This window comes from Parasteatoda tepidariorum, chromosome 8, assembly GCF_982258835.1.
Source record: "Parasteatoda tepidariorum strain Cologne lab strain chromosome 8, Ptep-v5.0, whole genome shotgun sequence".
Lineage (NCBI taxonomy): Eukaryota > Metazoa > Arthropoda > Arachnida > Araneae > Theridiidae > Parasteatoda > Parasteatoda tepidariorum.
The window spans coordinates 96,499,309-96,516,292 of record NC_141762.1 but is presented as its reverse complement, the minus strand read 5'-3'; the positions used below and the strand labels follow the sequence as shown (position 1 = coordinate 96,516,292).

General features: G+C 34.0%; 2 protein-coding genes across 5 annotated transcripts in view; one reads left to right on the top strand and one right to left on the bottom strand.

Moving 5' to 3' along the window:
* LOC107453622 (ankyrin repeat and BTB/POZ domain-containing protein 2) overlaps positions 1-16,984 on the bottom strand; it is a 442,842-nt gene that overhangs the window by 120,309 nt on the left and 305,549 nt on the right. The gene's annotated exons all lie outside the window — the stretch shown is intronic.
* The window catches only part of LOC107453616 (SCY1-like protein 2), a 556,894-nt gene that overhangs the window by 455,658 nt on the left and 84,252 nt on the right, over positions 1-16,984 (top strand). For all 4 annotated transcript variants that reach the window (XM_087169467.1, XM_087169470.1, XM_087169468.1 and 1 more), the window contains one exon: positions 8,027-8,203. In XM_087169467.1, coding sequence (XP_087025593.1) covers positions 8,027-8,203 — 177 coding nt within the window. The remainder of the gene's footprint in view (positions 1-8,026; positions 8,204-16,984) is intronic.

Here is a 16,984-nt window from a genome sequence, read left to right as displayed (position 1 = left end):
ATTATTCAAATGTACTGGAAATTACTGAGTAAATAAAGAAATTCCGGATGTATAATTAATTCTTTGTAGGCTGAAATGAAATAAGTAAAATCCTTTTTGTAGCTGAAAATTAATTTCGCTAATCGTCTGTCATTTTAAGAACACTCACTACATGATATTTGTTTTTTATTCTGTAAGCGTTGCTGAACAGCAGTCCCAATTTTTGGGGTTTACGACTACTAATGATCAACTCCGCTGTCTTGTAATTTTGAACTCAATCTAGAAGACAAGGGAACTCCTGGATCAAGTATTCGGAGAAATTTGCATTCGTGGAGGAGTTTTTGAGGCAACTTACACTCATCTGCCTTGCTCAGAGAGGAAAAGTATGAAAACCTCCCACGGACAGTCAGATATCAAAGGTACTCTAACCCATGATCCGTCTATCACTGAGGATATTTTACTTCAACACTGTGGTCAGTGTAAGCCGGATGGGGAATTTGTATACAGCAGCCATCGCTGGGATTTGGACCCGGTTTACCTCATTGGAAGGCGATGCTCCATCCTTTAAGCCATCACGGCTCTCACTACATGATTGTCTTATCGTATCATACACGTGTTAATCACCGGTCATTTTGAGAACACTCACTATATGATTGTATTATCATATCATATACCTGCTAATCGTTGATCATTTTGGGGACACTTGCAACATGATTGTATTATCGTATGTGTGTTAATCGTCCATCATTTTGAGAACGCTTGATACATGATTGTATTATCGTATATGTGTTAATCGTTGATCATTTTGAGGACACTTGCTACATGATTGTATTATCCTGTGTGTGTTAATCGTCCATCATTTTGAGAACGCTTGATACATGATTGTATTATCGTATATGTGTTAATCGTTGATCATTTTGAGGACACTTGCTACATGATTGTATTATCGTATTTGTGTTAAACGTCCATCATTTTGAGAACGCTTGATACATGATTGTATTATCGTATATGTGTTAATCGTTGATCATTTTGAGGACACTTGCTACATGATTGTATTATCGTGTGTGTGTTAATCGTCGATCATTTTGAGAACGCTTGATACATGATTGTATTATCGTATATGTGTTAATCGTTGATCATTTTGAGGACACTTGCTACATGATTGTATTATCGTATGTGTGTTAATCGTTGATCATTTTGAGGACACTTGCTACATGATTGTATTATCGTATATGTGTTAATCGTTGATCATTTTGAGGACACTTGCTACATGATTGTATTATCGTATGTGTGTTAATCGTTGATCATTTTGAGAACGCTTGATACATGATTGTATTATCGTATATGTGTTAATCGTTGATCATTTTGAGAACACTCACTATATGATTGTATTATCATATCATATACCTGTTAATCGCCGTTCGTTCTGAGGACACTCGCTTCATGATTGTATTACCGTGTGTGTGTTAATCGTCCATCATTTTGAGAACGCTTGATACGTGATTGTATTATAGTATATGTGTTAAACGTCCATCATTTTGAGAACGCTTGATACATGATTGTATTATCGTATATGTGTTAATCGTTGATCATTTTGAGGACACTTGCTACATGATTGTATTATCGTATGTGTGTTAATCGTTGATCATTTTGAGAACGCTTGATACATGATTGTATTATCGTATATGTGTTAATCGTTGATCATTTTGAGGACACTTGCTACATGATTGTATTATCGTATTTGTGTTAAACGTCCATCATTTTGAGAACGCTTGATACATGATTGTATTATCGTATATGTGTTAATCGTTGATCATTTTGAGGACACTTGCTACATGATTGTATTATCGTGTGTGTGTTAATCGTCGATCATTTTGAGAACGCTTGATACATGATTGTATTATCGTATATGTGTTAATCGTTGATCATTTTGAGGACACTTGCTACATGATTGTATTATCGTATGTGTGTTAATCGTTGATCATTTTGAGGACACTTGCTACATGATTGTATTATCGTATATGTGTTAATCGTTGATCATTTTGAGGACACTTGCTACATGATTGTATTATCGTATGTGTGTTAATCGTTGATCATTTTGAGAACGCTTGATACATGATTGTATTATCGTATATGTGTTAATCGTTGATCATTTTGAGAACACTCACTATATGATTGTATTATCATATCATATACCTGTTAATCGCCGTTCGTTCTGAGGACACTCGCTTCATGATTGTATTACCGTGTGTGTGTTAATCGTCCATCATTTTGAGAACGCTTGATACGTGATTGTATTATAGTATATGTGTTAAACGTCCATCATTTTGAGAACGCTTGATACATGATTGTATTATCGTATATGTGTTAATCGTTGATCATTTTGAGGACACTTGCTACATGATTGTATTATCGTATGTGTGTTAATCGTTGATCATTTTGAGAACGCTTGATACATGATTGTATTATCGTATATGTGTTAATCGTTGATCATTTTGAGGACACTTGCTACATGATTGTATTATCGTATTTGTGTTAAACGTCCATCATTTTGAGAACGCTTGATACATGATTGTATTATCGTATATGTGTTAATCGTTGATCATTTTGAGGACACTTGCTACATGATTGTATTATCGTGTGTGTGTTAATCGTCGATCATTTTGAGAACGCTTGATACATGATTGTATTATCGTATATGTGTTAATCGTTGATCATTTTGAGGACACTTGCTACATGATTGTATTATCGTATGTGTGTTAATCGTTGATCATTTTGAGGACACTTGCTACATGATTGTATTATCGTATATGTGTTAATCGTTGATCATTTTGAGGACACTTGCTACATGATTGTATTATCGTATATGTGTTAATCGTTGATCATTTTGAGGACACTTGCTACATGATTGTATTATCGTGTGTGTGTTAATCGTCGATCATTTTGAGAACGCTTGATACATGATTGTATTATCGTATATGTGTTAATCGTTGATCATTTTGAGGACACTTGCTACATGATTGTATTATCGTATGTGTGTTAATCGTTGATCATTTTGAGGACACTTGCTACATGATTGTATTATCGTGTGTGTGTTAATCGTCGATCATTTTGAGAACGCTTGATACATGATTGTATTATCGTATATGTGTTAATCGTTGATCATTTTGAGGACACTTGCTACATGATTGTATTATCGTATGTGTGTTAATCGTTGATCATTTTGAGGACACTTGCTACATGATTGTATTATCGTATATGTGTTAATCGTTGATCATTTTGAGGACACTTGCTACATGATTGTATTATCGTATGTGTGTTAATCGTTGATCATTTTGAGAACGCTTGATACATGATTGTATTATCGTATATGTGTTAATCGTTGATCATTTTGAGAACACTCACTATATGATTGTATTATCATATCATATACCTGTTAATCGCCGTTCGTTCTGAGGACACTCGCTTCATGATTGTATTACCGTGTGTGTGTTAATCGTCCATCATTTTGAGAACGCTTGATACGTGATTGTATTATAGTATATGTGTTAAACGTCCATCATTTTGAGAACGCTTGATACATGATTGTATTATCGTATATGTGTTAATCGTTGATCATTTTGAGGACACTTGCTACATGATTGTATTATCGTATGTGTGTTAATCGTTGATCATTTTGAGAACGCTTGATACATGATTGTATTATCGTATATGTGTTAATCGTTGATCATTTTGAGGACACTTGCTACATGATTGTATTATCGTATTTGTGTTAAACGTCCATCATTTTGAGAACGCTTGATACATGATTGTATTATCGTATATGTGTTAATCGTTGATCATTTTGAGGACACTTGCTACATGATTGTATTATCGTGTGTGTGTTAATCGTCGATCATTTTGAGAACGCTTGATACATGATTGTATTATCGTATATGTGTTAATCGTTGATCATTTTGAGGACACTTGCTACATGATTGTATTATCGTATGTGTGTTAATCGTTGATCATTTTGAGGACACTTGCTACATGATTGTATTATCGTATATGTGTTAATCGTTGATCATTTTGAGGACACTTGCTACATGATTGTATTATCGTATGTGTGTTAATCGTTGATCATTTTGAGAACGCTTGATACATGATTGTATTATCGTATATGTGTTAATCGTTGATCATTTTGAGAACACTCACTATATGATTGTATTATCATATCATATACCTGTTAATCGCCGTTCGTTCTGAGGACACTCGCTTCATGATTGTATTACCGTGTGTGTGTTAATCGTCCATCATTTTGAGAACGCTTGATACGTGATTGTATTATAGTATATGTGTTAATCGTTGATCATTTTGAGGACACTTGCTACATGATTGTATTATCCTGTGTGTGTTAATCGTCCATCATTTTGAGAACGCTTGATACATGATTGTATTATCGTATATGTGTTAATCGTTGATCATTTTGAGGACACTTGCTACATGATTGTATTATCGTATTTGTGTTAAACGTCCATCATTTTGAGAACGCTTGATACATGATTGTATTATCGTATATGTGTTAATCGTTGATCATTTTGAGGACACTTGCTACATGATTGTATTATCGTGTGTGTGTTAATCGTCGATCATTTTGAGAACGCTTGATACATGATTGTATTATCGTATATGTGTTAATCGTTGATCATTTTGAGGACACTTGCTACATGATTGTATTATCGTATGTGTGTTAATCGTTGATCATTTTGAGGACACTTGCTACATGATTGTATTATCGTATATGTGTTAATCGTTGATCATTTTGAGGACACTTGCTACATGATTGTATTATCGTATGTGTGTTAATCGTTGATCATTTTGAGAACGCTTGATACATGATTGTATTATCGTATATGTGTTAATCGTTGATCATTTTGAGAACACTCACTATATGATTGTATTATCATATCATATACCTGTTAATCGCCGTTCGTTCTGAGGACACTCGCTTCATGATTGTATTACCGTGTGTGTGTTAATCGTCCATCATTTTGAGAACGCTTGATACGTGATTGTATTATAGTATATGTGTTAAACGTCCATCATTTTGAGAACGCTTGATACATGATTGTATTATCGTATATGTGTTAATCGTTGATCATTTTGAGGACACTTGCTACATGATTGTATTATCGTATGTGTGTTAATCGTTGATCATTTTGAGAACGCTTGATACATGATTGTATTATCGTATATGTGTTAATCGTTGATCATTTTGAGGACACTTGCTACATGATTGTATTATCGTATTTGTGTTAAACGTCCATCATTTTGAGAACGCTTGATACATGATTGTATTATCGTATATGTGTTAATCGTTGATCATTTTGAGGACACTTGCTACATGATTGTATTATCGTGTGTGTGTTAATCGTCGATCATTTTGAGAACGCTTGATACATGATTGTATTATCGTATATGTGTCAATCGTTGATCATTTTGAGGACACTTGCTACATGATTGTATTATCGTATGTGTGTTAATCGTTGATCATTTTGAGGACACTTGCTACATGATTGTATTATCGTATATGTGTTAATCGTTGATCATTTTGAGGACACTTGCTACATGATTGTATTATCGTATGTGTGTTAATCGTTGATCATTTTGAGAACGCTTGATACATGATTGTATTATCGTATATGTGTTAATCGTTGATCATTTTGAGAACACTCACTATATGATTGTATTATCATATCATATACCTGTTAATCGCCGTTCGTTCTGAGGACACTCGCTTCATGATTGTATTACCGTGTGTGTGTTAATCGTCCATCATTTTGAGAACGCTTGATACGTGATTGTATTATAGTATATGTGTTAAACGTCCATCATTTTGAGAACGCTTGATACATGATTGTATTATCGTATATGTGTTAATCGTTGATCATTTTGAGGACACTTGCTACATGATTGTATTATCGTATGTGTGTTAATCGTTGATCATTTTGAGAACGCTTGATACATGATTGTATTATCGTATATGTGTTAATCGTTGATCATTTTGAGGACACTTGCTACATGATTGTATTATCGTATTTGTGTTAAACGTCCATCATTTTGAGAACGCTTGATACATGATTGTATTATCGTATATGTGTTAATCGTTGATCATTTTGAGGACACTTGCTACATGATTGTATTATCGTGTGTGTGTTAATCGTCGATCATTTTGAGAACTCTTGATACATGATTGTATTATCGTATATGTGTTAATCGTTGATCATTTTGAGGACACTTGCTACATGATTGTATTATCGTATGTGTGTTAATCGTTGATCATTTTGAGGACACTTGCTACATGATTGTATTATCGTATATGTGTTAATCGTTGATCATTTTGAGGACACTTGCTACATGATTGTATTATCGTATGTGTGTTAATCGTTGATCATTTTGAGAACGCTTGATACATGATTGTATTATCGTATATGTGTTAATCGTTGATCATTTTGAGAACACTCACTATATGATTGTATTATCATATCATATACCTGTTAATCGCCGTTCGTTCTGAGGACACTCGCTTCATGATTGTATTACCGTGTGTGTGTTAATCGTCCATCATTTTGAGAACGCTTGATACGTGATTGTATTATAGTATATGTGTTAATCGTTGATCATTTTGAGGACACTTGCTACATGATTGTATTATCGTATGTGTGTTAATCGTTGATCATTTTGAGAACGCTTGCTACATGATTGTATTATCGTATATGTGTTAATCGTTGATCATTTTGAGGACACTTGCTACATGATTGTATTATCGTATGTGTGTTAATCGTTGATCATTTTGAGAACGCTTGATACATGATTGTATTATCGTATATGTGTTAATCGTTGATCATTTTGAGGACACTTGCTACATGATTGTATTATCGTATGTGTGTTAATCGTTGATCATTTTGAGAACGCTTGATACATGATTGTATTATCGTATATGTGTTAATCGTTGATCATTTTGAGGACACTTGCTACATGATTGTATTATCGTATTTGTGTTAAACGTCCATCATTTTGAGAACGCTTGATACATGATTGTATTATCGTATATGTGTTAATCGTTGATCATTTTGAGGACACTTGCTACATGATTGTATTATCGTGTGTGTGTTAATCGTCGATCATTTTGAGAACGCTTGATACATGATTGTATTATCGTATATGTGTTAATCGTTGATCATTTTGAGGACACTTGCTACATGATTGTATTATCGTATGTGTGTTAATCGTTGATCATTTTGAGGACACTTGCTACATGATTGTATTATCGTATATGTGTTAATCGTTGATCATTTTGAGGACACTTGCTACATGATTGTATTATCGTATGTGTGTTAATCGTTGATCATTTTGAGAACGCTTGATACATGATTGTATTATCGTATATGTGTTAATCGTTGATCATTTTGAGAACACTCACTATATGATTGTATTATCATATCGTATACCTGTTAATCGCCGTTCGTTCTGAGGACACTCGCTTCATGATTGTATTACCGTGTGTGTGTTAATCGTCCATCATTTTGAGAACGCTTGATACGTGATTGTATTATAGTATATGTGTTAAACGTCCATCATTTTGAGAACGCTTGATACATGATTGTATTATCGTATATGTGTTAATCGTTGATCATTTTGAGGACACTTGCTACATGATTGTATTATCGTATGTGTGTTAATCGTTGATCATTTTGAGAACGCTTGATACATGATTGTATTATCGTATATGTGTTAATCGTTGATCATTTTGAGAACACTCACTATATGATTGTATTATCATATCATATACCTGTTAATCGCCGTTCGTTCTGAGGACACTCGCTTCATGATTGTATTACCGTGTGTGTGTTAATCGTCCATCATTTTGAGAACGCTTGATACGTGATTGTATTATAGTATATGTGTTAATCGTTGATCATTTTGAGGACACTAGCTACATGATTGTATTATCATATAAATATTAATCTTATCATATATAAGTTGAAAACTATGCATTTTGTTTCAGAAACTGTGGTATATGCATGTGTTGCCGTCTCTGAGCTCAGAACTGCAGACGCCTGAAGCGCTGGCCGCCGCTCTTCAGCCTCTTCTCTACATGATTGAGGAATCAACCATGGACGAGTATTCCGATCTTATACTACCCGTCTTTAGGGTGGTCTTTGGCATGCCCAAGAGTGTACAGGTCAGAATCTTTATTTTTTTTTAAACTTTAAGGACATTTTTTATAAATTAATCTTAAGATTAATGACTTTCATCTGAAGTCAACATTTTTTTATGGTTTTCCATTGATGGACAAACATTGTCTTGAATCAATCCGTCTGAAACAGTCTTGTCAATAATTCCATCATGAACCATTATATATTTTGATAGTAACCATCACCCCAATGTAGAAATTCGGACTGATTTATGATGGCCCAACATAAAAAAAATTGTTCTGCCCTTAGGAAAATTTGCCATAGGTTTGCCATAAAACTAAGATGTGCTACAGTTTCTGAAGAAATATTTTTCCATAGGCTATGGTACACCTTTGCCATACAGCATATGGCAACATTTCTCGTTGATATTTTACCATACATCAAGAAATAATTATTTACAAGGATCTTTCCCAATGCATATTAAAATGCAAAACTTAATAATTGTAGAATAAATATATATCCAGAAATTTTTTTTTTAATTTCTTTGATAAACTTCCCCTGTTTTACTTGCAGAATCCTTTCTGAATGCTGTTCTTATTCAAATAAATTTTAAACGGTTAGTACTAACCGTTAGAAAATGGGTCCGGTGGTCGGAGCGAGTGGGAAAAATATTGGTTATGTTGATTAGGAACAAAATATATTGAGTACAGGCAACCAATATTTGTTAAAGCTGTAAAAAAGCAAGAAAGTAGAAAGTGGGTCCGGAGGTCTGAGCGAGTATAAAAAACGTTAATTTGATTGATTGGTATCATAATTAGTTAGATAAGCGTCAGATATTAGAGGAACTTGAAAGAAAGCGATGTAAAATAATGGTCCCATGGTCGGAGCGAGTATGAAAATTTTTTAAATTTTGATATATGATACTAAGCTAAAAATTAAACAGACTACTAAAACAAAAAAATACTATGAAAACTCAAAAGATAAAGAGTGGGGCTGGTAGTCGAAGCGAAATTTGTTTAAAATAGACCAAACGGGACAAAAGCCGAATATGTAACGGTACAACCAGTGGTGGCATGTAAACAAAATTTTATCTATAAAAAAGATGGTATTGGACTATGAAAAGCTAAGAATAGAAAACAGGCTAAATTAGTTGATCCCCTACTAGTGAGGGATATAAAACTCAGAAAATTTACGTTGAGTTGTGTTAAGCACAGTTAGAAAAGAGAACGCAATATAGAAACATTGGTAAATACAAAACATGTTTAAGACATGATTAAAATTGGAAAAATTAATAATTGCTATTGACAATTGGTCAGGGATAGTAAATAAAAATTAATTGGATATAGGAAATAGCTATGACGAAAAAGTTGTAAACTTAAGGAAAGATTAAATTGTTAGAAGCATTTTTGGTAACAGCAGCAGATGATATGGCCAGGGACTGTCCAGTTGATGATATTGAAGCAAAACAATTGTCAACCAGTAATCCAGCAAATCTAGTTAAGTGATGACCCTAAGCTATGTATAAATATGTAACAGAACATTGTACAAATATATGTGGATACTTAAGAAATATTAATTGTAAGATAGTAAAACACAGAGAAATGTTAAAAAACAATTTAATGGCAAGCAAAAATTAAAGACAAAATAGAAATATAAAGCCCTAACAAATGTAAGATAATGTAAAAAAGCATTGCAAGAACCTAAGTGGAATTAAAATAAAAAACTAATGAGAATGTAAATACTGACTTTGATATTGATATATGACAGCAATAAAATGAAATTATCACCGAACAAGTTAAAAGAATTAAAAAATTTTAATTATTAAAGAAATGATTATCTGGCTTGATCATAAGCACTTAACTGCGTTTTTCATCATGAAGATTGTTTACAAATTGCTATGGGGAATAGAACGCCATTAATAATGAAAAAGTGATGTGACTTTAAAAATTTATATAAAATCAGAGGGAGGGGATAAAATAAAAGGAAAGATGTCGTTTAATCAGAAACAGTTGGGAGAAAGAAATATAAAAATTTTAGATAAAAATATAAACAGCAAGATATTAATTAAAGTGTACAAAGTCAGCATTAACAAATGGCAAAATTTAACATAGCGAAAACCTATACCCAATCGCGACATATTTTTAAAAGATACAGATAATAAAAGTACCAGACCGCCGGAAATTAAAAACTTAATAAATTCAGATAGATAATCGCATAGGCGTTTGCAATAAATGTTTTTGACCAAGAATGAGATCGAAAAAATAGTAAAATAAGTCGCCAAAGTTAGCGAAAGATTCCACTTGTAGTGGATGACACGTTAATATGGCGGTCTGATACTCTAAGCCTAAAAGAATGGAACATCGGATTTCAAACACTCAAAAATGGAAAAATTGGCCACCCGGAGGCCGGAAAAGACTCACCAGGAATGCTTTGTGGGATTACATGTTGAATTTAATTAACTTCGGGGTGAAAAAATGGATATTTATTTCTTTTAGAAGATGTTTTTGAGTACTCCATAGAAGTTGTTGTTTCGTTGGTGGGGATCTAGATCAGCTTTTCTCTATGGTATACTACCATACGAATTTCTATGGTTGCCATAGACCATTGTTTCTCAACGGGGGCGACGGGAATATGCTGAGGGGTGGTGAACTTGTTTTGGGCGGTAGGGGGGCGTTTGGAATGTTTTAGGCAGTAGGGAGGCGATGAGAATGTTTTGCCATTCAAATTTAATTTTAAAACTCCCAAATAAAATTATTAAATTAATATAATAAATTAAGATTATCTGCTACACCATTTGTGCCAGTAATAAAATGATCTCCGATCCGAACCAGGGCAGCGCAGATCATGAGTCTGTAGTTTTTGCCTCTGAATCATTCAAGCCATTTGGTGGAAATTGAAGTCCATGAGCTTTCAGTATAAATGTTCAATTTGACCCTTTTTTCTGATGATGGTTCTTGTTTGCTTCCTCACAGTTTTTCCCTCAATTTTGGTAAGATTTTATTGTTTATTTGGCCAGGTGCGTGGGCGAATTGGTTATTTATAGTAAATCATTTAAGAAATAGTTGATTTTTTTTTCATCGTTTGTATATTGCTGCCACCAACACTGGCGGTTAGCATAAAGAAGTGTCGTCAATACAGTACCACGTACTTAAAGTTTGGATTTGTAAAATCGCTGTCGAACTCTCAATTACCCATGTGCATTTTGCAACAAGTTTTATCTAATGAGGGTATGTAACCTATCCGTTTGCAGGAGCATTTGCAAAAAAAAAAAAAAAAACTTGACAAACAAAATAAAGATTTGTCCTTTTTCACGAACATCAAAGACAAGTTTCTGAGGGCACCTACGGTCTCAGGCTTACTAGCAACCTCATCACGAAAATGCGACGATGGTTTGATAGCATCTTATAATATATCAAAATTAATAACTAAATCTGAAAAAGCTCATACCATCGGCAAAGAGTTGGTGCTGCCGGCTGTAAAGGAAGTTTTAAAAACAGTTTTGCACCATCCAGCCTCATCCAATTAATCAAAAATATCCCATTAAGCAGCGATATAGTGCGGTGACAAATTGATGAGATGGCCGAAGACGAAGTTTTCTTATGCAAACTTTTGATATCCAACTAATTTTCCCTTTAAGTTGATGAATCAACCTTCCCAAGTAATGTAGGCTTTACTGTTGGCGTGCATCCGGTTTATGAAAGAAAAAAATTATTGAGAAGAAGCTTTTTACTTGATTGTAGATACCAAAAGTGTATCTATTTTTAATACTGTCAAAAATTATTTTAAAGAAAAAAACAGTCTTCTTGCGAATATTATGTTTGTTGCCACTGATGGAGCACAAGGTAAGTTTATCGCCGTTTTGAAGAGGGAGGTACCAGATATTTTAGCTGTTCACTGCGTGATGCACAGACATCATAAAGTAGGAAAATCTCGGTGACTGTTTGCATCAGTCATTGCATTATGTCATATCTGCTGTGAAGAAAATTCGCAGTAATGCTCTCAACGATTGATTCAGACAGCTGTGTAAAAAATGATGAAGAATATCGTTTGCTACTACACACCGAGATTCACTGGCTATCCAAAGGCGCCTGTCTCTATCGGTTTTCGAATCTTTTTGACTCTGTGCTTGAGTTTCACGAAGACAGAAATGTAGCTATGAGAGACAGATTAATAGAATTTAAGATTTACGTTGACGGTTTTATTTGCAAAATTTAATGACGTTAATTTATAGCTTCAGACTCAATTTGATCCCTACAAAATCAGTTATTTCTACCTTTCTAAGAAAATTTATGAAAGCAGAACTTTGGTAGGAATGAGTTCAGGAAGGAATTTCCAATCTTATCGTATCTTAAAAAGAATGACGAAATTCTCTCTGATACACAAGAATATTGTAAACATCTTGACTTTTTGTACATGAACTTTTCGGACCGCTTTAAAGATGTTTTGTCGCTGGAAGTCCCTCAAATGGTTATGAACCCTTTTATGAATATTGAAGCAGCAGCGGTTCACATTCAGGAGGAATTGGTCGAACTTTAAACTAATGAAGCTTTGAAATGGTGATCGTCTCACAGAATTTTGTCTTCAATGTAACGTCAGTCGCTTCTATCCTGGACTGTGGACTAACATGAAAATTTTTTTATTGCCTTCCCTTTCTCCTACCTTGTCGAACATGGATTCAGTGCTGTTACGGATCTAGTCACAAAAGGAGAAATCGTCTCGATATCGTGCAACGAAGAGACTTGCGTCTCCACCTCACTAAAAATATTGAACTGAACTTCAAGAAACTGGCTCTGAACCATCAAGTACAATCATCCTACTGACAAAGTTACTTGGTTGTTTTGTTGATACTATTTTTAGTGTAAAGAAGTTATTTTTAGGTGTTTTTTTTAATTATGTCATTCAGAACAAATGACTCTTTATAAGCATAGTTTTCTTTGTTGTATTTCTTTTTCATTATCGTATTTATTTTGATTATGACTATTAGACTGCGATTATCTGCCGGGACAAAAATATCGAATTAACGTGCACATTATTTTTAAAAAAAATTGCTTAAAAATGATGCCTTTTATAATTCAGTACACCCCCTCCGTCCCCATGCTCTAAATAACTGGATTTTCAACAAAGGGGGCGTTGAGATGTTTTTTGCTCCTTAAGGGGGCGGCAACGTTAAAAAGGTTGAGAATCTATGCCATAGACCAATGGTGACGTGCCATACAAATCCTTATGGTTACCACTGGCCTATGGTATACTGTCATACAAATCTTTATGGTTACCATTGGCCTATGGCATCTTGCCATACAAATTTCTATGGTAGCCATAGGTTGCCATAGATTACCATAGGCTTCTCTATGGCAAATTTTCCTAAGGGTGATGATTTATTCCTGAGAACCAACAAGAATTCTCATTAAACCATCATAGAAATGTATAGTTGGAACCATCATGAACCATCACAGATCATCAGGAATTGTTGGTCCATTAAAATCAAACTTCTCTTGATGGTTAACCATCATAATATATTAAAGTAGCATTTTCTTTCATGGAATGATGAAAGTTTGTTGGCATATCAAACATCATGAACGCAAAATGGAAAATGCTGGATGATGGTAATCATCAAATGATTTTGGACCATCATGAATCGCACTGAAACCACATGAACCATCAAAAGAATTTGATGGTTTATTGATTTTTTGACTTAAGATAACATGCTGTCATATTGTTAGCAATGTTAATTTACTTTAAAGAATTCAAATACTAGCTACTATATATAGGTCAATGTACACGCAAAATTAGTCGTGAATTAGCACTTTGTTATACTGGCTTAATATATACACATAATAGCTGAATATCTTCTCTACGTACAAAAATGTCGAAAACTTTGAAATTATGCACACAACGTAAGGACTGAAAGACTGCCACAATTTATAATGCTAAAAAATTTTTTTTTTTATTTATCATCATTTGTTTGACTTCCTGGTGACTTTACTTAATTATAAATTTAACAAAACGCATTTTTAGAAGTTCAACTAATCAAGATGAAAATTAATTAAATTCAGTATCGTGATACTAGTTTGCTGGAGGCTGACTTATGATAGTCAAAACTTACAGCAATCTAAAAATCTCTTTCTTTCTGAAGACTGTCGAAAATTCCTTATCTCATCCCCTACACTGAATATCGAAATTAATATATTTAGTATTTACTTAAGTCCAGTGACTGTGTGGTAACGCTTTGCGCTCTTGTGCCACAGGTCCTGGGTTCGATCCGGGCATGGTTGACTCAGTTTTTCATCCCTTCAGTGGATCGATAATATGAGTACCAAGCTCGCTAGGAGACTAAACACTGGGAGTTCCACATTCGGTTGACCAAACAATCGGAACATCTGCTCCTGTACCCCAGAGGAACCCGAGGTCAAGAAAACTGAGATGACTACAATCAGTCACTTGGCCACTGTCACTGTCCCACCACTGATTTTAATTTAGTTTAGTACTTATTTAAACAGTACCTATTGGTGCGTCAATTCATCATGAAACAATTAGTCGCCAATATTCGCCGGAGTGACAGTTCGTCATGAGTATAATTCGTCACGGAAACTGTTCATCATGGGCACATTTCGTCGCGACGGCATTTAATCGCGAGCACAACTCGTCTCGAGTATAATTCATCGGGACGACAGTTCATCGAGAGCACAATTAATTTCAGGAACAACTCGTCAAACGACAATACGTCACGAGCGAGCAGTGAGGGCTCTGGGGATAGAGCATTCGCTTTCGAACAGGGTTCGAGTCGTAGCGATGTCTGGTAGATACGATACGTCTATCAAAAGGTACCTCTACATAGAATCAAGTGCTGGAGTGCGCCAGTTATCGATTCCTTCAAACTAGAGTTGTCACGCATTGGAAGTGCCTGAATACCTGTAAAGAAATAAATTGTGGAAAAGTACAAAATCTGTAAAAGTCAGGTTAGATGAAGTCTTGGAGAAAGTGGAACAACTCCACGTCTGAATCTTGGTCTCAGGGAGAAGATAGAATCAAGTTAACATGTCTTATACCAGGGATGGGCAAACTTTTTGGGTCGTGGGCCAAAAATCTAGAAAAAAAAGTTTGGTGGGCCGAGTAAAAACTTCTGAAATAAAATAAAGTCAATTCATCATTGAGTGCACGTCACTCCACATCAACTTTGCGTTTTTTAGTTGCCATTTTGGGATAAAAAATGTTTACAAATAACTCAAAAAGGCAGTAGCCATTTTATACATTTAATAATTTCACCATTATTTACAATGACATTGTATGTGTGCAACTTTTCCATACGCAGTAAATTATGTTAGAACTCGAGCCGGCAGAAAAATCCGTTCGTTGGAACTTAAAACGCGTAGTCAGCCTCATGTGAAGTACAATTCACTTATATTAGATTCCATATGTCTGCTCCTCGAGAAAGACAAATACTAGTTGGAGCTAATCTACAGCTATTCTATAAAGAACTTTTGCTGTCAACATTTTACCAGTTAAAGCTGTTTGTGCTAACTATTTTAATTAATTTATGTTTTGTAGAACAAAAATAGAGAAAGTGAAAAGGTCATCAGTACTTTGTTAAAAAAGAAATCAACAAAAATAGTTTTAAACAAAGTAGATATATTCGCCACTGATCGGCTAGTTAAAATTCTGCCCGCGGGCCGTAGTTTCCCCATCCCTGTCTTATACACTAGTGAATCGGTGTTTAATATTTGTAGTGGTAGTTAGGGTACACTATAAACTAGTGAGGTAGAAAATGTTTGCATAACTAAACAATTTTTAATCTGTTTTTAGACGGAGCCATATTTTTTTTTCAGTTGAAAAAAGCTTTAACACAAAGGAATTATGAAAAATAAATTCGGACTTTTAGTGTAGTACAAGGTGATCATAATTAAATGTAGAATGAGTACTAGAATCTTGATTGCGAGAAAATTGCTAAAACTCAATAGTATATACTGTTTAGACAAAAACAAAGTTTGATTTGTAGTAAAAAAATTAGTTTGTTTCTTCAAAATGAACCAAATTGAAACAACAAGGGTATATTTTGGGGTAAAAAAATACTCGTACTGTAAACAACTTTTTTATTAACGATTTTATTACCCATTTAAAAAATTTAACCTATGCGAATTCTAGTTTATTAATATTTCCATCCTTAACTAAATCCCCTTGAATTTTTCATGCTTAATACCTAATCGTGTACATAATACATAGAACATTTAAAAAGAATATCAGAATTTATACGTATGCACAGTCCCTGGCCAAATTATTAGACGCATTGTAAGATTCTATGTAAAATCTTAATTATCAAGTGATACTATACAGCTTTATTGTTTATACGCTACTCTTTGCACTTGTTTACGTTCATGCATCAATTGGTTAACATTGTAATGCAATACGTTAAAAATAAATACGAATAAGAAGTAAATATAAATCTCCTGATTAAAGACATGAAAGTATTGCATATAAACTCTTGCAAAACTTGTAAAACACTATAGTGTGTCTAATAATTTGGTCTAATTATTAAAATATCTATCTATCTATATTATATAAAACGCTAATACGTACGTATGTATGTATGTATCAATAAAACCGATGATATTTCTTTTCTCGCGCTGTCAACAGTTTTCATTTTTAATTGATTGGATTCGGCGCACAAGAGCACGTAGTGAGCAACCAGATAACAATAACCAGAGTGAGCATTATCAGGTTGTTCAATTCAGATTCATGCACTAAAAACATGACAATATTTAATTTAAACTCAATTAGGAATTAATTGATTAATTGAAGTGAGAATGCTTTAAAAGGACGCTGTTGAATTGATA